This window comes from Glycine max, chromosome 17 (genome assembly GCF_000004515.6).
Source record: "Glycine max cultivar Williams 82 chromosome 17, Glycine_max_v4.0, whole genome shotgun sequence".
Lineage (NCBI taxonomy): Eukaryota > Viridiplantae > Streptophyta > Magnoliopsida > Fabales > Fabaceae > Glycine > Glycine max.
The window spans coordinates 12,128,236-12,154,004 of record NC_038253.2 but is presented as its reverse complement, the minus strand read 5'-3'; the positions used below and the strand labels follow the sequence as shown (position 1 = coordinate 12,154,004).

General features: G+C 32.2%; 2 protein-coding genes across 4 annotated transcripts; both read left to right on the top strand.

The window, feature by feature from the left end:
* Positions 1–4,168: 4,168 nt before the first annotated feature.
* On the top strand, positions 4,169–15,132 carry LOC100780029 (ATP-dependent Clp protease proteolytic subunit-related protein 4, chloroplastic). 3 transcript variants are annotated; one of them, XM_006600793.4, is made up of 8 exons: positions 4,171–4,490; positions 6,548–6,751; positions 10,595–10,650; positions 11,466–11,592; positions 12,495–12,572; positions 13,143–13,256; positions 13,326–13,433; positions 14,896–15,132. In XM_006600793.4, exons 1-7 carry the CDS (start codon positions 4,227–4,229, stop codon positions 13,395–13,397), a joined length of 915 nt encoding a protein of 304 aa, XP_006600856.1. In that variant the 5' UTR covers positions 4,171–4,226; the 3' UTR covers positions 13,398–13,433; positions 14,896–15,132. The 3 variants fall into 3 exon arrangements, with proteins under 3 accessions (XP_040867146.1, XP_006600856.1, XP_003549948.1); XM_003549900.5 differs by having other exon boundaries at positions 14,890–15,132; XM_041011212.1 differs by having other exon boundaries at positions 4,169–4,490; positions 13,143–13,433; positions 14,890–15,132.
* A 3,716-nt stretch (positions 15,133–18,848) lies between these two features.
* Positions 18,849–21,519, top strand: LOC100779487 (expansin-like B1). The gene is made up of 4 exons (XM_003549899.5): positions 18,849–19,092; positions 19,525–19,631; positions 20,097–20,411; positions 21,032–21,519. Exons 1-4 carry the CDS (start codon positions 18,957–18,959, stop codon positions 21,227–21,229), a joined length of 756 nt encoding a protein of 251 aa, XP_003549947.1. The 5' UTR covers positions 18,849–18,956; the 3' UTR covers positions 21,230–21,519.
* Positions 21,520–25,769: the final 4,250 nt, after the last annotated feature.

Here is a 25,769-nt window from a genome sequence, read left to right as displayed (position 1 = left end):
TGCCTCTTTAGCTTTACATTTTAACTTTGTTTAAAACTTTTTCTATAGTTTTTCCTTTGAAACATTTTTAAAGTTTTATATTTAATGTTTTTTTGCCTTTGTTTTACTTTAAAATCCAACTTTTAGATAAATTCAATCAATTTTTACACCGAACACTTTCTAAAATAACTGGAAATTCTATAATTGAGAAACAAAATCTCTTAACAAAATAACATGATCAATAAGGAGTAATATTTTTTGCAATTAGTTGATTTTATTCAGCTATTTAGTTAATTCATTTGGCTAATACCATAACAAAAAAAACAATGCAAATATACTTTTGGTATGCACAATTGTACTAAAAAGTCAATCTATTGAAAATTTTGCCTAACTTTACTTGAGTATTGGTTACATAAAACTAAGGTTTGACAAAAATATGAACAATATGGAGCCTTCACAATCCATAACAAAATATGGCAAAAATATTAAATCTAAAATTTCAAACCCAGGGGAATAACAATTACACATTAAAACTCAATAATGTGTGATGATAGAGGATTATTACTTATGACAACCTTAACACCAATAACATTATCAACACCAATTATGATACGGTGACAAACAAGATCAATTATGATTATGACTATCTCATTCATTTGACAACATATTAATCTTTATTCTAGATAAAACTATAAGGTATAATATTATATCATCCTCATCAACAACAATAACAATGTATTCTTATTGTTGTTAAACACTTTAAAAATTTTTCTAATTTAAAATGTAAGAATTTTAACAAATATATATAGTTGTCATCAAAATTTATATTACTATGAAATAATTATTCTTTAATTCATGTGAAATTTACTCATATATTTATAAGCTTAAGTTAACATTGAAAATAAAAAAGATAATACTTTTAACTAATTTTTTTCTCAATTTTAATAACATTTAAATATTGACTAAAAATGTGTATTCAATGGTGTATATGCATACACATAAGTGCATATAGTCATGTCATTATCACATTGTGATATTTAAGTAAACTTGAAAAAAATATGTTTCAATAAAAAAATTATTTCTACAATATCTAAATAGTGATTAAAAATATGTATTAAATATTTTGCAACCACAATACTAATTTATCATTATTATAAAATATTATTCACATCAATTTAAAATCTATTTTTTCACAAAGAATAAATATTGAGTTATGTTGGTTTCAACAAATAAAAGTGACAAATACAACAATCATACAAATAATAAAGTAAATAAGTAAACTACCATTTATATAAGAATTATGATATTAATTATCAATTACTATAAGAGGTTACTAATTGAACTGGTTATTTAATGATGCTTGATGTAAATTTGGTTAAGGTAAAAATATAATTGACAATAATGCAAACAAGTCATGCAAAATTATCATATGATTATATAATAAACACAACACAATAATATAAATAATGAGTGACAAATCACAGCATAAATCTATAAATTTAAATTTAATGAATACAAATAGGTAGGCATTAAAATCTCTTAATTTTCTTCCAATGTGACCTGATCATCTAAATTAACCTGATATCATTTAACTCATACAAGTTATATCCATGTTTGTATAACTAAATTAACCCTAGTCCATTGATATATAATTCTTTTATCATTAACCAAAATCTTAACTCCTTAAGTGAATTTAACTCAAAATAAACTTTAAGTTCAATAACACAATATAGATACATATTAAGAATCAAGAATAAACAACTCACAATTCTATTTAATTTAGATATTAATTTTTAATTAAAATTTAAAGTAAAAATTCAATCAAATGGTGATCAATTATAAGAATACACTTTATCAAACAAACTCTTTATTTGTTACAAAATTTGAAAATAAAATTATAATATTTTTAGATTTTGTGTGTAAAGAAATTAGATTTTGGTGGGATGGTAGGTAGGAAGCAAACATGTGTGGCAATGAGCAGAAGCAAACACATGCTACAGTTTGGTTGAAAAATAAAGGAAGAAAGGGGATGAAGATTCAGACAATATGAAAATTAGATTATAGATTTAGTGTATATATATATATATATATATATAAGTGTAGTTTTGTAATTTAACCGGTAATAGATATTCATGAATACAAATACTATGATACTTGTACCTTACCTATTAATGACAAGATAAAAAGAATACTTATACCCTCTACCTGTGAGTATCCATTTTGTCCATGAATATCCTTGATCTCAAATTTTTTTGTCATCCCAAAAAGTGATCATAAGTGTATTTCTATTTATTATTCTTCAATTAAATATTATTATCTCCAATCTTATTTATAAGAAACAAGTTATAGTGTAACACCCTTCTTCACTTGTAACACCCTTCTTTATGCTTGGTGGGAAACCGAAAGCCAAAGAAAAAGTCTTTATTATTGTCTAAGGTTATAAAATGAAACATTTAATCTTCTTTTCTACTAAAAAAAATTCATCATGAAGATTTTGTCTCTAAAGATGAATCATTTGTTGCTTGTTATTCAACTATAAACAACACTTTGCTTCTCTTCTTTCTACAAAACATTTATAACATGTTTCACTTCTTTAGCACCACTCTATATTTGGCTAATTGATAAAAGGGGTTCACTTTTACAAAAAAAAAATTACCAAAATGATTTTTATGAAATGTTTTATCAAAATAGGATAGCCAACACCTAGAAAATTCTAATTTGTCAAGAGTTTTCATTGTCATGTTAGCTCTTACCTTTTGTTAACAAAAAAATTTAATTAGTCGAGGTCACATGACATCCATGTAGGATATTGAAGTGGTACACTTCAGTGTCCTACATAGATACCATGTCGAGTCACAAAGTACCGCATGGAAAAATTCATCTTTAATAGAATTTTGCATTTTAAATAGTTGTGTAACCTATGTTGATGGACTTGATTGGTCTCTAGAATAAAACTATGATAGAATAATGTTTTCATCCTTTTTAAACTACCTCATAATCGACAATCGAAAACTTCTCATACGCCCATGCTTGCATAGAACATTAACATAAATGTTTATTGTAATAGCATTTAGCATTTTAAATAGTTGTGTAACCTATGTTGATGGACTTGATTGGTCTCTAGAATAAAACTATGATAGAATAATGTTTTCATCCTTTTTAAAATACCTCATAATCGACAATCGAAAACTTCTCATACAACCATGCTTACATAGAACATTAACATAAATAATTATTGTAAAACTAAAAATCTAGAATTACATAACAATATAATATATAATATTTATACATGAAACACAAGACAAAAATGTAACACCCTAGGCATATCAAAAACATGTACTAAGATCTTGAAACAATGACAAGTAGTAGACTAACCCACAATATGAGCTCTTATCCTATGAACATTGTGCAACCAACAAGATGTAGAATGTTAGCATGCATGGCATAAACTGTCTCTCTTCTCACTGAGTGCTACTCGTACAAGTTTCTTGTGTGAGCCCTTATTTGTACTTGACATCGCCTCCATGGAATTGACTCTGATCATGTTGTTAATATGACAATGACCTCATTGTGTGAATTGGAAAGGTAAGAAAATAACTTTCTAGTGACAAGAATGTGTCAAAGACTTGACACATCATCTAGTGTGATGGCCATTTCTCCTATAGGAAGGTAAAATTAGCCGATGTCTCTATATCATTGCTCAATAAAAACAAACACTATAACCTTATTTGTTATGCCCTATTGTGTGCATGTGAGAGGATCCAACCCTGACTCCTTGACATACCTTCTATCACTCTCATCCATAGGCATGTGGATAACCTTACTTGCATGCTTGAGAGACTTCAATGCTTGCCTACATGGTCCTTCGTCAACTGTAATGGGCCAAGGGGGTGAAAAAGTAGAGAGTAAAGAACAAGGAAAGGGGTGAAGGATGTTTGCAATTGGACAATTGTTTCATACACTTCTGCATTTACTTCCTGCACCTCTTAAACTTCCGAAAAAACATAATTCAGAATATAATTTTATGGATTAACCTTTCGGAATGCAATCCAAAATGTAAATTACACTCTGGATTTGAGTGCACGAAACAATTGCCTTGCAGTTGGGGGTGTTCCCAACAAAACAATCTAACTGGGCCGTAGTCCAATAAGCCCAACCCAAGGCCATCCATTTAAAAGCCGTGCGCCTTCATCGCATCTCCATTTTCTTCTCCTCTCACGCAGTGTCTCACTCACCCCAGTCACACCATGGAGGTTGCTACAGCAGCTTCTAGCTTCGCACTCAACAAGCCCATGCTGGCATTGCCCTCTTCATCTCGAACTGTAACCCCAATCAGATGCATGAACACCTCCACCTCCCCCGTCAGGACCTCTCTCTCTACCAGCTTCGTCGCTCCTTACGCCGGAATCTGCAGCGCGTCTAGCCCTTTCTCCGGCCACAAGCTCCGTCCCTCCTCCCTCAATCCGGCGTCGTTTCTTGGCTCCAACGCTAAACGAGGCGTCGTTACCATGGTACGGCCTTTTCAACTTCTTTTATCAGCGCGTTTCGCATTCGCGTTTTCGGTGCTTGTTTCGAATTGGATAAGAGATTGGAGACTTGACGCGAATGCTGTAATAGTTCAGAATCTGATTAGGCGTGAATATTCACAACTTGTCTGTGCGTGCTGTGATAGTTTCGAGTGTGAATTTATCGGTTTCAACGCTTAATTTGTCACTGATCACGCGTATGAGGTCGTAGGGTTTATAGTTTTCGTTTTGCTAGAGCAGAAAATGTTGCTGTATGTGGAATTTATACAATTCGAAACATGGTATAGAGGTGTTGAATTTGACTTTGATGGTGATTGAAGAAGAGGTGAGTAGGTTTTGGTGATGGCTAAGGGCATTTTCGAATAGAGTTTGCAGTTACAAATCAGGGATTTGAAATGTATCAATGAGTCCTTGAGGTCAATCATCATAAGCACACCTAACAAAACGAAGTTGTAAGCTGGGACGACAAACTTGATCAAAAATAGCTTTCTCTCGGAAGCAGAACTAGAAAATATTTATTGGGATAGACGATCATATTAGGTGAGAAATAGGATAGATGAAAATAGGGAAGGTGAATGGAAATAGGTAAGAAATAGAGTGACAATTAAATGAGTTTGGTTTAAGAGAAATTGGGAAGAAATAGGTAAGAGATATATAGGTGAACGGAAATAGGTGAATGGAGATAGGTGAGATATAGAGTGAAAATAACTTGTGGATCCCATACTTTTTTTATTTCCCACCTATGTCTTTCCTCTCCACCCTATTTCTTCCTCTCCAAACAAACAAACAAACAAAGGGTAGCCAACCATTTTTAACCACATGTTCTACATTTTTGAAACTAAACATTAAATAGAACTCATGTTATGTTCTGTCTTGTTCTAGCATGTTTACCAAATGCCACCTTAATCCCTGAAGGATCAGAGGCCCATAAAAAGCATGTTCACCTTACCAAAGAAAATTTTAACATCATCAAAATAAAACAGTAAAATATTCGACTTTTTTTCCATCGATTTTCTATAGAAATAAACTACTCATTCTGCAAGCACAATGTTCATACAACAAGTCAAGATTATGATGTTCAATTTACAAAATGAAAAACCCTAAACTACTTGATGCTAAGAATCCCAAAGATTGACAACTAGTAATTCTTGCCACATTCAGCTTACTTTACCCCCATTTATCATAGTGGATAGCAAGTTAGATGGCTAGGCTACTAGTAAGATGATAGAGGCATGCTTTGCCTGAACTAGAAAAGACATTCCTAAGGTGCCAAGAGGCAATGATCCATTCCGGTAACTTGCCTTGCACACCTTTTTAGATTTCTTTGTCACTTTGTCCTCATACTTGTCTACTTGATAAGGGATAGGATTTTTATTGATGGATTCTCTTTGGTAGTCAGTGGACACTGGACAGTTTATTCAGAGTCTTTTTGGTAGGTATGTGGAGAGGGCAGGGAGCCTCTTTTTATTTTATTTTATCTGTCTTTGTTTGATGCCATGTGTATAGAGCTCATGTCCTTGTTCTTTTTTGTTTTTCTTCTAATTTCCTGTTAGTTTTTGTGTTTCTTTTGTTGAAAAGAGACTGATGTATGTACTATGTAGATCTCTGTTGTATGTTGTATTAGAAGTTTTATGTGGTCATTTCTGTGCAGTGTCTTGAACTAACGTTCTGTAACTTGCTTGGTTCCTTAAGGTGTAAAGTTCTTTGTGCATGATATATATATATATATATATATATATATATATATATATATAAACTGAGTAAGTGGTATCACTTGTAATGTACAATATTTGAGGAGTGAAAGCAACACACTTTTACTAATGCACATTTTACTATTGGTTAAAATTTGTTGATAACTACAAAATTAAGAGAGATTCTTTAAGAAGTGAGACCCACCAAAACTTGTACTTTTCAATAAATTTCAACCAAAAATAGAGTTTACTGGCATTTCTCACAATATTTATGGCACATTGCAGAACAATATATGCTATAAATAATATTTATGCAGGTTTGTTGTTCTTTTTTTTTTTGTCTTTGGATAGGTTATTCCTTTTCAACGAGGAAGTGCATGGGAGCAACCTCCACCGGACTTAGCTTCTTACTTATACAAAAATCGAATTGTTTATTTGGGCATGTCTCTTGTTCCATCTGTTACTGAGTTGATACTAGCTGAATTTCTTTACCTTCAATATGAAGATGATGATAAGCCTATTTACCTATACATAAACTCCACTGGGACAACTAAGGTGAGTAACCTTTCTCTATGTATTTAGCCTAGGATTTGTCTTCTCCATCAGAAATACTTTCTCATAGTTTGATGTGCGTTGACAACTGATTTATTTAATTTTAAAGCATTTACCTTATTACTGAAGTGCACATAGCAGGAGTCGCTTGATGTAGAATGACATGGTTTAAGAGGGAATAGAATATGAAGATGTAGGGGGCTGGGGAGTGTGTGGATTAGAGGAGTGATATTGAAGTAGATGTGACATATCAAATTAGTTAAGATAGTTAGACTATTAATGAGTTAGTTAGAGGGGTTTATTAGATATAAATAAGGGAAGAAGGATAGGAGAGAGACAAATTTGTTGTCATTGTGAATTGAGCATTAGCTCTTTGTGAAGGAGAAATCCTCTGTGAAGGGGAAGCCCTTGGAAGAGAGTTTTTCTCCTATTTTCTGTTCTTTTCTTATTAGTCAATAAAATCCTTTCTTTTCTTTCTCATTTCAATTCTTGGTTCCTAAAAATTGGTCTGACCTGCCGGATCTTCGAGGCAGAGGCAGAGCCAGTGTTAGAGATGGAGGAAGTGCAAATTTGGGCTAAGAAGGTGGAGCTGCCAGTGTTCATGGGGACAGACCCAATTGTTTGGATTGCTAGGGCTAAAAAATTCTTTGAGGTACAAGAAATTCCTTCGTTTCATAAGCTGCAATATGCATTCATGAGCATGGAGGGTGCTGTGACTCATTAGTTCTACATTCGGAGCCAAAACAACCCAGATTCAGATTGATAGTCATTTTCCATAGCTTTGATCAAAAGATTCGGAGATTGCTATGGTAATCACATCTTTGACAGATTGAGTATCTTGAAGCAAGAAAAGCAAATTGAGGTAGAAACCCACATAAAAAAAAGGGAGACTTCTTGAAAGAGAGGACCAACATTTTAGAGCTGAAACACATGTTGCACAAGATATTGAACGGAGAAATTGAATCCTATGCCTCTCAACAAGACAAAAATAACATGGAGGGAAGTGACTCAGAATTCAGTGAAGCAAAGGCTAGTTCTTGGACAAGAAAGGTGGAACTACCCTGCTTTGATAGAAGCATAGAAGGGGGAACTGATTTAAAGGGTAAGAGTTTTGAGTGTGACAGTGACCCATTGCAGTTCTTGAAATCAGAAAATAGAAGTAAAGAATGTTCAGTGATCAAGAACCACACCCTTTGTGGTGGAGAAGAAACCAAAAATGATGAAGCAAAATTAGCGAGAAACAAAGACTGAAAAGATTATGGAGGAAGAAGTTGATCCATCGATAAAGAGGGAGAAGCACAAGGAAAATAGAGTGATGAATGTGGGCTGCGAAGATGATTTTTTTGATAACCCAATTACAAATTTGATCAAGAAGGAAGTCAAAGCTGGTGATGCAACCAAGCCACATTGTTTTCAAGGTTCAGATTTCCATAAAAAAATTGTTATGATGAAACAAAAATAATTCATGAAGTTGTTGGAACATCAATGGTGTTGGAATCTTGGAATGTCAACTTGTTGGGTGAACCTTTAGCATTAAATTTTGTTATGTCTATGGATGACAACTCGACAATGGAGCCAAGGCAGAAGGGAGGAACAAAGATAGTCATGATGATTCAAGTTATACGGATTCCACCCTCATCCCCACCACCACCGAAGCCACCGGACCTGAGTTTGCATGAAGTGGCCAATGGGTTCACAGTTGGTCCCCCATAGTGGGGCGCCAAAGAGGGACACCCTGTTAGTGTAAATGATTCAGTTCTGAAGGATATGAAAGAGGAAGGGGGAGTTTTGGAATTCAGCAAAGGAGGTCCAACTTTTTACATAGTGGGTCATGCCCAAATGGGCTGTAGAAATGAGATTCATAAAAGAGGAGCTGAAACTTGGAATTCAAACTGGGTGGTAGGATTTATATTGCTAAAGTTGGATGTCTGTGTACCTGATGACATGTTAAAAGAGCAGAGGTGGAAAGAGATTGAAGCATCACACATGGAGGTCCAGTTTAATCAGAGTTTGCTCCCATCTTGACCTCCACCGGAGCCACCAAACTCAACCCCGCATGCAGGGGCAGTGGGTTGTTCCCAGTTAAGCTACAAGGGATGCAAATGTCTTCCAACAATCAGAGAAAACTTGAGGAGGTTTCAATGTGCAATTCCGGTTTTCAAATTCCAACCTTGAGGAAAAGGTTGATTTTTAGGATGAGTGTATTGTTAGGATATAAGGAGAATGAAGAGTTAGTTGAGATAGTTAGACTATTAATGAGTTAGTTAGGTAGAGGGGTTTATTAGATATAAATAGGGGAAGAAGGATAGGATAGAGGCAGATTTGTTGTCATTGTAAATTGAGCATTAGCTCTTTTTGAATGAGAAATCCTTTGTGAAGGATAAACCCTTGGAGGAGAGTTTTTTCTCCTATTTTCTGTTCTTTTCTTACTAGTCAATAAAATCATTTCTTTTCTTCCTCATTTCAATTCTTGGTTTCTAACAACTTCATTAGAAATATAATTGGTTTTGTAGTGTAAACACATTTTATTTTTTAGGAATTAATAAGTATATTCTTCCCTAGTGCAGTGCACCTTAATAAAAATCATGCCTTTTGGGGTTTCCTTTTTCAAGTTATCCTATGTGCTAAGAAATTGCAAGACTTGCTTAATCGTTAAATTTGGTTATTTATCTGAAATGCATATCAATGTAAATTTTGACAAGCACAATATTGGTGGCAGTTGCTTTTAATTGTGATGCACAGTAAACATATATTCTATCAGTTATGGTGAATAGAGGTGTTCATGAGTGCACTAGTCCATGCTCTCACTAGATTATAGTGCACAGAAAGTGCAGCTCTTGAGCTAAGTCCAAACTAGCCTAAGGTACTACCAGGTTGCAAGCATTGGGCAGGTAGTGGGGGGGTTCTAGGTTGGCTTGAGTCTAGGCTCAATCCTGTGAGGATGAAGCATATCTAAAGCCTATAAATCTACCAAGCCTCACTTTTTATGTACACCATGGCTTATGGAGCTTTTGTGACAGCCAAAAGTGTTGGAGCCAGGATTTCGAGTAAAGGGGACCAATATTTAATAGCTAATAATATGTTGAAATTGCCATCTTGATACATGCATGTACTTGAAAATAGAGAAGAGAGGAAAGACTGAATTGTTTCTGTTGACTGAAATGTAGAAAATTGATACAAATATATAGATCCTAATGAGGCTACCCTAATCAAGGAAATAAGGAAACAGATCACAAATTAAAACTGCACACAATCCATCCCCTAATTTCGGTAATTACAATCACAATCCTACTTAATTGCAGTTCATATCTAATCTTATCATATAGGGCCATGCCAAGTTGCCAACAATTGTCAATCTAGTTCTTTTAGAAACTAAAGAATAATAAGGATGAGTTTTGAAAGTTGAAACTACAAGAAACTATTACTAATCATGACATTTTTTGGGTTTAGTTTAATATTTTTATGGGGATGCAATGATGCTAATGCTAAACCTCTGCCTAAGACATATTAGCATAGATAATTTAATAATTATTTTAAATAGCCTAGCTGAATGAAATTAATAAAAATAATAAAAGTTACTATATTTCTTTTTGTATCAAAATGTAGAATTTGTATTATGAGCAGATAGCTACCCAGCTTTATGAGAATATCATATACAACGATAACAACAGCAAGAATTCAGCCTTATCCTACTAGGAGGTGGCTACAGGAATCAATCTGAACTATTGGGCTATAGTGTGACTACTATTGAACAGCAAATAACTTTCATAAGATACTAGAATTTTGGTGCTACAATCTCCATGAAAATATTCATTTGTTTAACAGAATTTTGTTTCCTTCTTTCAGGGAGGTGAGAAGTTGGGTTATGAGACTGAGGCCTTTGCAATTTATGACGTGATGAGGTTTCACTATGCTTTGTGTGATCATGTCATTTATTTTTTTTATCTCACTTATGTTGGGCTCTTCAACTATATACTACATAGGTGTCATTAAATGGAAAAAATCTTAACTGTCTTTATTTATTTTCTCTGCTGCACCTTACATTGCACGCTTTGGGTTGTAAGGTGGAGAAGTTCTTTTGTTGGCAGTGCTTACATAGGCACTGTGTTCATATTTTGATAATTAGGAACCCACAAGGCCCTCTGTGGGGTGGCAATTTGCGTGGTAGTAGTACCTATAATATGCATCCTTACCCAGGTATTTTCCATTGAAAGTGATTATCTAGCTGGTGCTGACTTTTGTTGAGTACTTTTGAGGATCTCTAAATTGTATGAAGGTTTTAAACTGACTGCCAGATTTCTAAATTAACTCTTTCTCTAAAGCTGTTGTTTTCATTGAGTGTTTCATGATTCATGGAGCTAATATATTTCAGCTTATGTATATTACTGACCCCGTTTAGAAGTTGTTGTGTGTTTCCCCGTTTATTTGGCAATGATTTTCCCAAGTTTTGCTATACTGCATACCTTCTCCTTATCTCTTATGGATTAATATTTCTGCCCTTGGATGCTAACTACATGATGTTAATATCTATTAGATTTTAAATGGACATGATGCCAAATGTTTATATGTATGATGGAACAACCATGTTTACTTTTCCTGTACAACCCTACCCCCAAATAGGACACATATTCTCTTTTTATTCTATAGTCTTTTCCCAACTTGAAGAATTCCCCATAGAAAGTCTGTTTATAAATCTAGCCAAGTTGTTATGATACAGGTATGTCAAGCCTCCTATTTTTACTCTTTGTGTTGGTAATGCTTGGGGAGAAGCAGCGTTGCTTTTGGCTGCTGGTGCAAAGGGAAACCGTTCTGCTTTGCCATCATCAACAATAATGATAAGACAGGTTTGTTCCCAACCATTTCTTACTGTTACATCGTTTGGGTTGAGAAAAATTTCTTGTTTTCATTTTCTGTATTTACTTTTTACTTTGATTCCCGTTTTCAAAATGTTGGAAAGTCACCTAAATTGTGGTCATCTCTAGATAGGAGTGTGTTGAAAGTCTCACATGGCGGGTAGCTGTGGGCAAAAAGGGACATGTTGAAGTCCCATATCGACTAAAGATAGTGCCGAGATAAACTATATAAGTGGGGAACAATCTTCACCTTACTAGTCGATTTTATAGGGTTGAGTTAGGCTCATAACTCACTTTCTGACATGATATCAGAGCCTATCCTAGATGGGTCCTTGTGTCTGTCATGCTCTAGGTAGGTAGCCTTGTGTGTGAGGGGGGGTGTTGGAAAAGTTACCTAAATTGTGGTCACCCTTAGATAGAGGGAGTGTGTTGAAAGTCACATATGGCAGGTAGCTGTGGACAAAATGAGACATGTTGAAGTTGCACATCGATTAAAGATAGTGTCAAGATAAACTATATAAGTGGAGAGTAGTCCTCACCTTATAAGCTGGTTTTGTAGGATTGAGTTAGGCTCATAACTCACTTTCTGACACAAAAGTTCAGATACAAAACTCTGAAAATAGAACAATAAAAAGTTTTTACTGTTTTCTATACTAACGTTTGAAAACAGGAAATAAACTGAAAATAAGGTGGCATTTTTCTACTTCAAAGTGAAAATAAAAAATGAAAATAAAAAACATTTTCTTAAACCAAACAAACCCTAACTATCCCAAAAGCTTGAGTTGAGCTTGAGTTGTTGTGTGCTAGCACATGAATGGTCGCTTCAGTTACTTAGTCTTTTGGGGATCTTTTATCCAAGTTTCTTAACAGTAGTATGCTTTTTCAATTTGCAGCCAATTGCAAGGTTTCAAGGTCAAGCAACAGATGTTAACCTTGCAAGAAGAGAAGTCAATAATGTGAAGACAGAATTGGTAAGTACTTCAATCTAATTTTTTTTATATAGTTAAGTTTTAGTTATATATAACTATTAGTAAAGGCAATTACCTCCTTTGGTGTACACATTTCTTATTCCTAAATTACCCTTTAATATATATAACTGTTTTTATTTCCTTCATGAACCTTCAAGATATAATTGTTATCACTTCTAAAAAAATTGCTACCACTACTTTCTTTAACTACTTTTTCTTTTTTAAAAATAAAGATAGAGGCACCAAGTGCCTCTTTTTTAACTAGTAATTGATTATTACTATCTGTAAAGCTATGTGGACCAGCACATTATTTTGTGTTTTTAGTCCTTTCAAAATATTGAAATATCAGTTTGTTGAGCAGTAGCCAAACATTTGTTGGTTCCCTTCAACTGCAAAGCATATGAGATTATGAATTGTTATATATTTGGGCTTCACAATGGATTTGTGCATGCTTTTGGTTTACTACGGACTCTTAAGAATGTAGGTTTTAGTGTTTTACTAATTATCTTTAACAAAGGCTGATTGAAAGATTATTGTAACAACTCACATGCACGATGTTTAACTTTTTTAAAGGTTAAATTGTATGCAAAGCATATGGAAAAAACACCTGAGCAGATTGAAGCTGATATCCAGCGTCCAAAGTATTTTAGCCCTAGTGAAGCTGTTGAGTATGGCATCATAGATAAGGTACTTTCCATAGACATTTCTTTTTGTCATTTGTTTGCCTTGAAAATTAAAATAACTGTCTTGTTGCAGGTTATATACAATGATAGGGGTACTGAAGATCGTGGAGTTGTTTCTGACCTTAAAAAGGCACGGCTTATTTGACAGTTGGAATTAAAATGCCCTTTTCTTGGAGTTCAGGTAAAGTACATCGTGAGTCATTATTGTATTAAACAGTTGCCAGCAACTTCAAAATTGATCTAATGTTATCTTAGAAGAAGAGTAACGGTCCCCTTTTTACCTACATGAATCATGAAACACTCAGAAATTAAATGCACATGAAGCTATTGGTTAATTAAGCAATCACCTGTGGTAATAATTTTTCTATTTACACTTGGCTTTAAGCTTTTGGTATTTGTCACTGTAAAGTGGGTAATTTTCTAGCCAAAAATTTGTATCCATTTTTCATGATATTGCATGGGTCAGAGATATTATGGCTCGTGTGATATAATGATTGCATCAACCATGAGTTAGTGTTTCATGTTTGTGTGCCAAAGCCCTTTGTTTGAACCTATTTGGGAATATATGATGCTTTCAGTAAGCTTGTCACTCTTAATGATCTAAATAGTAAGCTTTTATTGACAGCAATATCCACAACTTCTGTAGTTTCTATTCTTTTCTTTTCCACTACAAGCATAACCCGGTTCTCGCTATGAAGGGAGTGGTTACATATTTTAATGTCTATATGGCATTATGGCCTATGCGATTATTTTCCTCACCTACCCCCAAACTATACAGAAATATATCTGAAGGGATCAAGATCTCTACAGTCAAGAAAATAACTGCTAAGGATCTAAGCCATAAATAAGCTTTATTTTATAACAGACAAACAAAAAATTAAGATAAAATATGAAACTTAAGATATAATATAATCTGTTGGATTTGAACTGCATGATGGTGCAGTTACTTTTGAACTTTAGGGAATCATAATCCCAGGAGGGTACATTTATGATCATGCTAAGGTTGTTGCTTGGGCTGTTTGGTATACTTGTTTATATCTTGCATTTGCATTACAAATAGCCATTAGAGTTAAGACTATGATTGAATTGGTGAATAGGCATCCTTTGTATAATGTATTTGGCCTCATTTAGTTTCATTTTGTTAGTTGGGTGCTTGCTTCACCACACGTGTTGAAGACAGATCTAAGGGAGACACAGGAATATGCTACTTGCACATTTGTGGTCCGTTAGTCTTGGCTGTGTATTTTTTTGCATTATCTAATTTAAGTGGCATGTCCTGTTGATGGAGTGTGTTATCAATATTGATGGCCATTATAGTGATTGTACTTTTTGCTTTTTAAAACAATATTCCCCTTTGTTTCCTTTTTCTGACCTGATTTATTTTTGAGATGGGAGGGGTGAAACCGTGAAAGAAAAGATAGTACTCTACTATTTAGCAAGAATGGTAAAATGTGTGCTGAGCTAAATATAAATATATTAAGTGTTCCAATCAAAGGCTGTTTTAGCATGATCTGATATATTTCTTCTGATGGAATTGTTCCTGACTACAGGAATTAGTGTGGAATTGGTCATGCGGATTCCTTATTCTCTTTCAATAGTTTTTTTCTATTCTTAATAAATTCTTTGTTTATGAGTAGAAGTAGATCAATTGAAATGGAAGAAGATCAAGATCAGCAGTCAAATTGTACAACCGCGCCAAGCAAGTAGCGGACATTGGAGTCTCATTGTTAATATCGTAGACTACATTTCCCTCCCCCAACAATATAGGCTGAAGGATCTACCATTACTTGTTTTCTAATTGTACACATGATTGGTTTCTGTTGTGCACATCACATTATTGTATTCTGGTTCATTCTAATTCAAAATGTTTTTCTGTCAAATTAATGGCAATGTATGAGAATTGATATTGGTCGAGTGTAGGCAAGTCTTGTTTAATTTATTACTCGTACGAACTAAAAACCACATTTAGTGAATAATATGTCAAACATGTGAAAATAAGTTTTTTTTTTCAAAAACTTAATGGCGATTTAAGGCTTCTTGTCACGTCACCTTGCTAACATAAGATGGTAAGATCAGTGTGGATACGTAAAAGTTTAGATTTTTTTTAACCACAAGTATCTTTTGCAAGAAACTATCTTATTTTAAGTTATATATGATAACTTTGACAAAATAATGGTAATTTTTTTTTCTAAAAATATTAAATAAGTTGCATATTCAGGGCTTTGAGATCACCAGTTAAGTGGAGTATTTCAGTGTTTGTTAATTCATACGGTCAATGGTAGATGCAGTCGATTTTAATTGGGTGGTAAAATCATATAAAATATAAATAAATAAATATCTTGTTTTGCATTAAGTTTTCTTTTATTAACCGTCAAAGCGTGGAATCAATGATCCAGTAATATATAATATTGCTATTTTTTTATATTTAATTCCTTAAAATATCGCGTATTCTCGTTTTACTCTCCATTTTTGATATCCCGTGTGTAGTTCTTTTTTGACCCGTGGGTACTTATCACATAAAACAAACAAAAGATAAAAAAAGAAGGGAAGTTCTATCATTCAAACAATTGTGGGTGTAACAAAAAAAGTTCAATTATTCAAAGCACTCTATTGTAAGATAACTGCGTGTTCAGCATCATCTTTCTTGGCAGCTTCGTGTAATAAGGATGGAGCCACCACATGGATGGCTGGACTTAAGAAGCACCTACTCCATTAGATTTCAAATTTTGGTGATTGATTGGTTGCCTCCTTCACAATGGGGGACTAACACTTGCCCATTAATGTTTATGTTAATAATTTAGTTTTGGTAAACTATATTTATATAAACAAAAATAAATCTAACATTAATGTTCTTCATTAAAATAAATCTAATATTTTATTTTATTTTATTTTCTTATTAACATTTAGATATATGCATATTTAATAACAATGCAAACTATGCTAGAAGATCAATTGAAGCCTTTGTAATTTAACTTCACATGGGAGAGAGGGCCAACTAAGATTAACACTGCTAATTACTATACTCGAGGGGATGCCTTTGCAGTTCTCGTTTCTACTTGGCAACCATAAAATCGCTAGTAACTTGGCGGCAGGCACAAAGGAATTAAAGGGACCTATTATTATTAGTATCACTATTATAACTTTTTATGCAATTTAAACTGATTTATTTTGACCTGAACGAGCCCCAAGTAATTCAATTACAATTTGTCGATTTCATTGCGTGCCAAATAATGAATCTGTGGGTGCGTTACGACCAACGTGGCTGCTAGAGATTTAAGTGCATGCGTATGGAATCTTGAACAATAATCACTCTAGTTGTTTATACGTTTCTTCATCTATTTATTTATATGATTATTATATTAAAACTAGTTTGATTGTTTGATGTCTGTAAATTAAAGTCTCTCAAGTATACCTTCATCATTAAATCTAACAATTTTAACTTTTGTACTAGTTATATTTGAAAAAATGACTCCGTGGTGAAATTCACAATCAGAAAAGAGAACAGTTGGAAAAACCGGAAGAATAAACCACATTTTAACAGGAGAATCCTCAAAAGTCAAAACTATACCTTAGTGTGTGTTTGTTCAAAGATTATCAATATGTCATATCTTTGTCTTTTCAGTTTCTAATCAACTGGAAAATGAGTCTCATATCATTCAAACAACTTAATGCTGTAGAGATGCGAACATAGCTGAAGATTTGATGTATACCCACCCTCTCCTCAGGGTACATGGTTGATGTTTTTGTACTTTCACAGTCTCACCAAGTAACAAATAGGACGAAGTTGGAAAATAAATAGAAAAGTAAAAGTATTTTTCAATCAAAGTTAGATCCAACTGAAACCATAGTCTTAAATTTTTAGTTATACATCAAGCATATAATGGCAGAAAAATGCACTCTATCGTTAAATCTAGTATTCAGAACCAGTAAACCATTCCAAAAACAGGAAGAATAACAATAAGGTTAAATTAGTTTATTTTCTCAAATTTATTATTTAGTTTCAATTTGATCCTCTAATTTTTTTGGGTTAAATTTGGTACTCTAATTTTTAAAATCAATCCTTCAATTTAAATAGTAAAAAATCATAATTTGTGACGGTTTAAAATCATCACTATCAAATTTTAAATGTTGACACACGGCATATTTATCCCCGAAAAGATGAATTATTTTTAAAAAATTAAAAGATTAAATTGAACCCAAAAAAAATTAAAGGACAAAAAACTAATTTAAGGTAACAATGATGTCTACTAAAAGAAAAAATGATAAATATATAATAATAATAATGTAATAAAAATAAAAGAAAAATATATAATATAAAGAAGATATAAAAATTAATATTTTAAAAATAATTGAGTTATTACTTTCCTCTTTTTATCACATTATTACGTGTTATCATATTTCTCTTTTGTCTTCATCACTAACAATGTATAATATAATTGATAAATAAATAATTAATTTTTTAAGCATAATGATAAAGTTTAATTTTTTTTATCGTCTGTATAATTTTTTAATTAAAAAAGACAATTAATTTCTATGTCTCTGAGAAATTAATTTCATGAATTTTGATTACAAGGATACCCACCTTTCAACAAAAAATAATAATCATTTCGCCATCGCTCATTATTTCTCCCGGGTGTTTATACACTCCTATATACACCCCCTCGGATATATATGAAAAAATTATATTTTTTAAATAAAATAAAAATAGTACCTATAAGTAGTATTTCCTTTGCTTTTTATTTTTAAGACATTGTTTTAAATTTTTTTTCTCTTATAAAGACTTTTTTTAATTGTTGATTGCATTAATTATTTTTTAACCAAAATACTCTTAATTATTTTAGTTCATAAATAATAAATATTATGATTTTCTCTCTCTCTCTTGTGAGATTGAAAAATTGAAGGATTTAGTTTTAAAAATTAAAATTTCACTACTATTATTTTCTCTCAATGCATTAATTATTTAAAGATAATTTTTTAAAAAAATATTACAGTTATATACAAGTTTAATACTAATAATTAAATTGACTAACTTTCTTAACATACATGAATTAGTTAACAATGTCCTATAATCAGACACGAAATAAATGTGTTTTTTTAAATTATATAATCCTGGTTAGTCCAATAGAAAATTGATGAACCGCCTAAACCGGTTTAGTTTCTGGTTTAAACTATTTTGAACTTATGATTAGTTTCTGATTTAGTACTTTAGTTTCCGGTTTATAAAATTGACTAGTCTAACGACGGGATCGATTTTAAAAAACAATGGTATATATCCTCGCGCTCGCGCCCCTTCGGATAACATTTCTGAACTTTGACTGGAGCTGCAAGTGCATGGACCTTCCCAGAATACTGTTTCTTACTTTAGAACCAAGTTAGGCATTTTAGCATTGTAATATTAATAATATGTAACGATAAATCAGTTCATAGGAAGGACCCTTGTGATTATTCAATATTGCTAGCTAGGGTCTAAAATGTATGCACATCATTATCCCAATCCATAGTCCTCAAGTGGGAGAAAAAAGTGGACTAACACCTGTACTATCTAGACCTTAGTCCATTACTATAAATATGACCCCAATCTTTGCTTCCTATCTCACAAAGCATTCTATCATTACATAGTCATTACTTCATTACATTGGTCACTACTAATCACTTGCTGCATTTTCTTTCCTACTCTTCACCCTTGAGAATTTGTCATTTGGACATGGAACTTAGTTTTAAGCACCAACTTGGCCTTGCTTGTGTTGTACTTCTTTTACCTGCATTGTGTAGCTCACAGGACTCTTTTACTGACTCCAGAGCAACATATTATGGTAGCCCTGATTGCTATGGGAATCCAAGTATGAGCCTTTTTCTAACTAACTATGGAATGTGCTAGTACATATAAATTGTTTGTACCAAACACATTTGATTGCTGACTAGGCATTTAGGATATACACCCATGTTTGCATGTTTCAATAATGATCTTGATATTTTTTAACCAAAAATAAATTTAGAAAATTTACTCTGTTGATGCATGGTACTTCCTGGGCATGCTTTTTAGAAGTAAAAAATGTGCACTATATGGTAGTGTGACATTATACCACCTTTTGCGACTATGCCCCATTATCTCAACATTAAATAATTGACAATATATTTAACATTTATAGTTTTTTTTAAAATCTTTCCGTTTTTAGTTTTGCAGACACGTATTTCAAGAATACTTCTATGGTATTTGTATAAAAAAATCATTATTATTTGCAGCATGACACAACAAATAAAATATTTTTCAGGGGGAGCTTGTGGCTTTGGCGAATATGGAAGGACTGTGAATGATGGAAGTGTGGCAGGAGTGTCTAGGCTATGGAGGAATGGAAGTGGTTGTGGTGCATGCTATCAGGTAATTTTCTTTCCCTTTTCAATAATCATTTTTTCCTATTGTCCTTAAAAAAAAATTAAAATATTTTTTTTTATCTTCATAAATATAAAAATGATCAAAATTCATTCTTATAAAAATTTTAATATATTTTTTATTTTCATAAAATTAAAATATAACATTTTTTTTATACCAATCATACATATATTTAATATAAATGTAATATTTTTTTATATCAATTATATATATAATGGATGTAAAAAAGTAATACAGTTTAGGTATCCAAATCTTGTTTTAATCCTAAAATTGACATGTTTAAATTTTATGAGAATGAAAAATATACTAAATCTTTTTATACTTGATCATTTTTATATTTTTGAGTACGAAAAATATAGTTTAGCGTAAAAGAAAAAGCTTCTTCGTCCTTAAAACAAAATATTTATTTATTTGACAAAAGTTGGCTAGTAATAAACGATGATGATAATCCAGGCAAGGTGCAAAATACCACAATACTGTGATGAAAATGGAGCATATGTGGTGGTAACAGACTATGGTGAAGGAGACAGAACAGACTTCATAATGAGTCCACGCGCCTACTCGAGATTGGGACGCAACGCGGATGCATCTGCAGAGTTGTTCAAATACGGTGTAGTGGATATTGAATACAGAAGGGTCCCCTGCAGTTACACTGGTTATAACGTGGTGTTTAAGGTTCATGAACACAGCAGAAACCCTGACTACTTTGCTGTTGTGGTTCTCTATGTTGATGGAACATACGATGTCACTGCTGTTGAGTTGTTTCAGGTATGCGTATGTTTGGTTGGTTATTGCACTTATATGCTTGCAATTCTTAGCAAAAAAAATTCTGAATTATTAGGTGGAATCATTGAAATATATAAACTTTGTCATGCAAATTGGCTTAAGTGTGTGTTTTTGGTGAGTGTTTGTAAAATTAATTTTTGAATATAATTGATGTTGATTAAAATTGATTTTGAAGTGAAGTGATTTATTTATGTGTGATGTTTTAAATTTTTAAAAAAGTTAGTAGTAAAACTTATCCAATGTGATTTTTTTAAAGTTATTTATCAACGTGTAATTAAAAATGTAAACATTTCCATAAGTGAAGAGAGATTTATCCCTTAAATGAATATTATTACTTCAAAAAAATAATTTCTTACTCTGGGCCGAAGGATACCACACTCAACAAAAAAAGAAGTTATTTCAACTCGTTCAATTCTGAACCTAAATCAATTTCTCAACACGTGGTCTGTTATATAAACATTCACTTAAAATATGCTAACCAGTATTTGAAAATTTGGATTATCAAATGTGAAGCTAAACAAGCACTAAAAGATTAGTTAATTTTTACTTCGTCTCTCAATGTAGTACAAAGTTTGATTCATGAAATGTTCTGAACTGTGCAGCAAGATTGCCAAGAATGGAAGCCAATGCGCAGGGCATTTGGGGCAATGTTTGACTATAGCAACCCACCAAACGGTGAGATCTACTTGAGGTTCCAAGTGAGTGGCAGTGCAGGGCTTTATTGGGTACAGTCCAAGAATGCTATCTCTGGTGATTGGAAGGCCGGAGCAACATATGACACCAATGTTCAGCTTAATTAGGAAGGAAAGAAGCACTTTGAGATCCCTTGAACGGATTAGAAATAGATAGGCACTAGTATTCAATTTGTTTCTGTTTAGTTTCACTCTAAGAATGTTTGTGTGTAGTGTGTACTGTTGTGTGTCTCTTTTGTTGAAGACTAAAATAATGGGGATTCATGTACTTCCATCTTAGATTACATGAATTTGAATAAAATAAACATGGTACCCTTTTCCTACATTGGTATAACAGTAAAGGCAAGTTTCCATCTTGATCAAGGTTACATGAATTTGAAAAGGAAAAACTCCCTTTTCTTCTGGGCATGTTTCTGCTTCTTCTTCTTCTTGGTTCTCGCGTTTTTTCTGTTGAACCCTTTTTCTGTTGTCAAAATCGAAATCGAAATCGAAATCGTGTTCTACTGTTCTTTGCACTGATCGAGCAACAGTTCTATTTCAAAATTTGCGGACTGGAAAATCCTGTTTCTAAGAAAAAAAGGTGTAAACAAAATTTATTGTGTAAGCAGCTAGGTGGACGAAGAACAAGAAATCGAAGGGACCTGCTAGATGGAGAAGAACAGACCGAAAATGCAGCATTAGATGGGATCCAGGGCAATGGAGAACATATGAGAATCTGAGCATAATTTTCTGTATTGATATTGTGTTATAAACGATTAATTTTAGAGCCTTTAAAGAAAACGATTAATTTTAGAAAAATATACAAGAACTGATTTTTTTTTTTTTTAGGAACAAACAAGAACTGATTTAGAAACTCAATTAGTTCTTCACCAAAAAAAAGAGAAGAAATTCGATGAGTTAATTTTGAAAATGCTATTGCATTTTTTCCAAATAAGTTTATCGCTAACCCATCTAAAATTTAGATGTGAAAACATTTACGGTGGAATTCTGACCCGAGAGTTGTGGTTGGGAGGCGACAAGTGTTAACAGGAAGATGGGGTAAACCCAGAGAAAAGAAAAATAAAAAAATAGAAAATATTAATAATTTATTTAAAAATTAATATATCCGAAACACTGGGAATAACGTCTCACTCTGTACCCAAAAAAGCTTAACAATTTGGCAATGACAAACAACTGAAGAGTAATCAGAATAAACTTGAGCATATTGTGACAAAATGACCTTGACCAGATCACAGTTCTTACACCGGGAGCAACATGAAGTACATTATCGCCTTCGAAGCTCTCAAAAGTGATCATGCGAGTATCTGAGGTATTACCCGATCCAAATGATGGCAAGAGGCATAGTCAAATATTGCATATGTGAAAAAGGTTAGGGATTATTTAGTGGGTAATTGATAAAGGAACACACCCCATTTATAATTTATTCCTATTTAGTTGCTTATTTAATTTACTTTGTGAATAACTTGTACTTGTTTTGCCTCCCACTACCTAAAAAGAATAAATTGTAGTTGCTTATTTGGATACGCCTCTTCTGATTTATTTTGGATAGGGCATGTACCACCACAAAAAAGAGAGTCAAATACGATGCATTACTATGTAAAGAGTAAGATATAACGATGATATATTAATTTTTTTTATATAATATTAACATAATTTTTTGTTATAATGCATCACATTATTATTGTTTGATTCGGATCCAAACGCCAATCGGTGTTGGAGAGGATTCAAATGGTGAAGGATTGAAATTGATCAAAGCTTATCAGTCTTTGATCTTGGTCGTTCCCTCAAGATTAGTTAGGCTTGTGTTTATGATCCATGAATTGTTTTAACATGTTCTGAAAAATAGCCTTTTAATAGCAGTATCGATGACTAAAAAGAGAGGCCTTTTATTGAGTTTCCTATAGAATTGTTGTTTTTGAAGTATCAATGACTTAAGAAGGAGGGGCCTTTTAACAATGGTTCCCTAAGAAACCACAATTTTAGAGTCACTCGTCACTCAAAGATAGCAATTTCATAAGGAATTACCCATTTTAAGCCTCACCATTGTAACATGCTTTTGTAGGGCAATAATAGAAAAATATAATCCATCTCCTCATGTTATTTATCACTCATGGAATTACAATAAGAATCCATTCTAGCATATCTATTTCTACACAAAATTGAATTGAGATAGTGTTGTAGCATATTTTTATTTGTGAACAAATTAAATTAAGAGAAAGAAAAAGTCAGTTACAATGGAAAGCAAGAGCTCTCGCCTTCAAATGAGTATGAATTATGGTGGCTATTATGCTAATGACAACTTATAAAATTACATAAGTAGCAAAGTGATACATAGGGTATATCATCTTTCAAGAGAGTTGTGTAATACTTAATTAAAATCATGTTTTTCACTCTCTAAACTATTAGAAATCATAATTGATTTGAATAACAAAAATATAAATGATATGAGTGTGAATTAAACAATGATTAAACTAAACAAGTGATGGGATTTTTGTTTTGGTAATTTTAAGGAACACTTACAACATAGAAAATTTTGGTTTAATAAGATAACATAAAACATCAAAATTCAACTTCTTGAAACCTTTTTATCATGTATCTCAAGAACTTTAATTACATTTATACTTCAAAAGACATATCAATCCACAATTTTACTCAAATCCTAATGCCTTAGGTGGAGAGAAGCTAAATTTCTTCATTAAGAAAAATGTCTTAAGAAAAATGCATGATCTTAAGATGACTAATAAACCAAGTCCTATTCCTAGCAAGTAGCAACAATGTTTATTAGCTACCGTACTTCAGTTCAAGATTTAAAGAGTGTTTTTCAACTGCAAATCAAAATAACCTATGGATGATTCAAACCATACATAAACATAAATCATAGAATAGAGCACTGCACATTGAAGAATAAACATTGTATATTCAAAAGTCATAGAGGGTATATGGAAGTTAAGTTATTCAAAAAGAAAAAGAAGGGTAAATGGCACAAAATTATTCAAAAAATAGTTTTGTAAAGGGCACTCAAATAGTTAACCAAAGAAAAAAAAGAAAGTCAAACTGCCATACCAATGCAAATTAACCAAGCCAATAATATGTGCCAATATAAAATAATTAAAATTAGTAAAATATTAATAAATTGTCACAAAATTCAATAATTAAAAAGATTTTAACATGTTGATCCTGCTTCAACCTATCAAAACAAATGGTGTCAGATTGAATAATCTGTCTCAGTATAAGAAGGAAAGATTAATCGTTTGTGAAAATCAATTAATCTTACATGTTAAAATCAAACCAAGCTTCCAAAATCACAACACATTGAGTGTTATATTAATCGTCTTACATACTGAATTTTTACATGTTTCATAAGACAATTAATCTTATTTTATTCAATTTTAGAGTGATGTTTTACTCATTTTTTCTTAGTTTTATAAATATTAAATGTTTAGTTTAGATGTTTAATTTCTTAGGTTGTATCTTATATTTTTATCTACTTTAATGTAGAAGTGTCGTAGAAAATGGAAAACCTTTAGAGCCATTTTGAAGAAAAGACAAATTTCAGTGCAACTAAGCTAAGAAATGGAGCTTAAGCTAAATTTTGGCACGAAGCAAAAAGATCTCTGCATGCTTGAGCTAAATTTGAGAGCCAAGCTAGGTTCTATTTTTGCACTTACGTTATTTTGCACTTTAGCTAAGTAAAAATTCCGAGTTTAAACTACAATTCACTAAAAATAGAAATTTTGCTCTTGTATAAATATGACTCGAGTGTAATTTGAGAAAATACGTACTTTATTTGGCACGAAACTACTAACCTATTGAGAGAGAAAATTTCCTTTGGGTTTCATTCTTCATATATGTTCTTATTCACTCCATGTATTTTATGCTACTCATGATTATATGAGTAGCTAGTTTTGTCCATTGTTGGGTTAGATGTAATCAAAGTTATACTCTTTATATATATATATATATATATATATATATATATATATATATATATATATTTTCAGTGTATTAATGTTAGTATTTACTTTTTTTTACTTAATGCTTGTTGTGGAATGAGCTAATCATGATATTTTTTGGGACTTGATTGTTGTTAAAAAATACTTTCAAAGTCTTGAACTGAAGCAAATACCAAGTAGACTTTGTCTAGGAATGAAGTTTAGTTCCGACATTATCTTGAGTCATTAGATTTAAAAGCTAATTTCTTTATTAAGTTTTGAGGAATTAGAACTTAATAACGGAACTAAGACTTTTCACTCAACGGAAAAGGATCAAGGCTAAGAAAATATGTATTGATTGATTTTAACATTGATTTACAATGGGTATATGTATTATGCATTCAAGTAACAAAAGAGTAAAGTTTGACAAAGTCTAAAGACAATATCTTTGTTATTTGAAAATTTTGTTATTTTTAACGTCATTCTTATTAAAAGACCATAAAAATATCATTTTTATTGCATTTCGCTTCATGTTCTGGTTTTAAGTTCCAAAACACCAATTAAAGTTTAATGTTTTTATGGTTTTCTTGTGTTATTTGTTAGTTGATAACTGTGAAATATGAGTTAATTTGATAATCAATTTTTCTTAATAAATGAATATAATTTCTTTACTTTATTATTGTTTTTACTGAAATAATGAAGAAATTAATATCTTT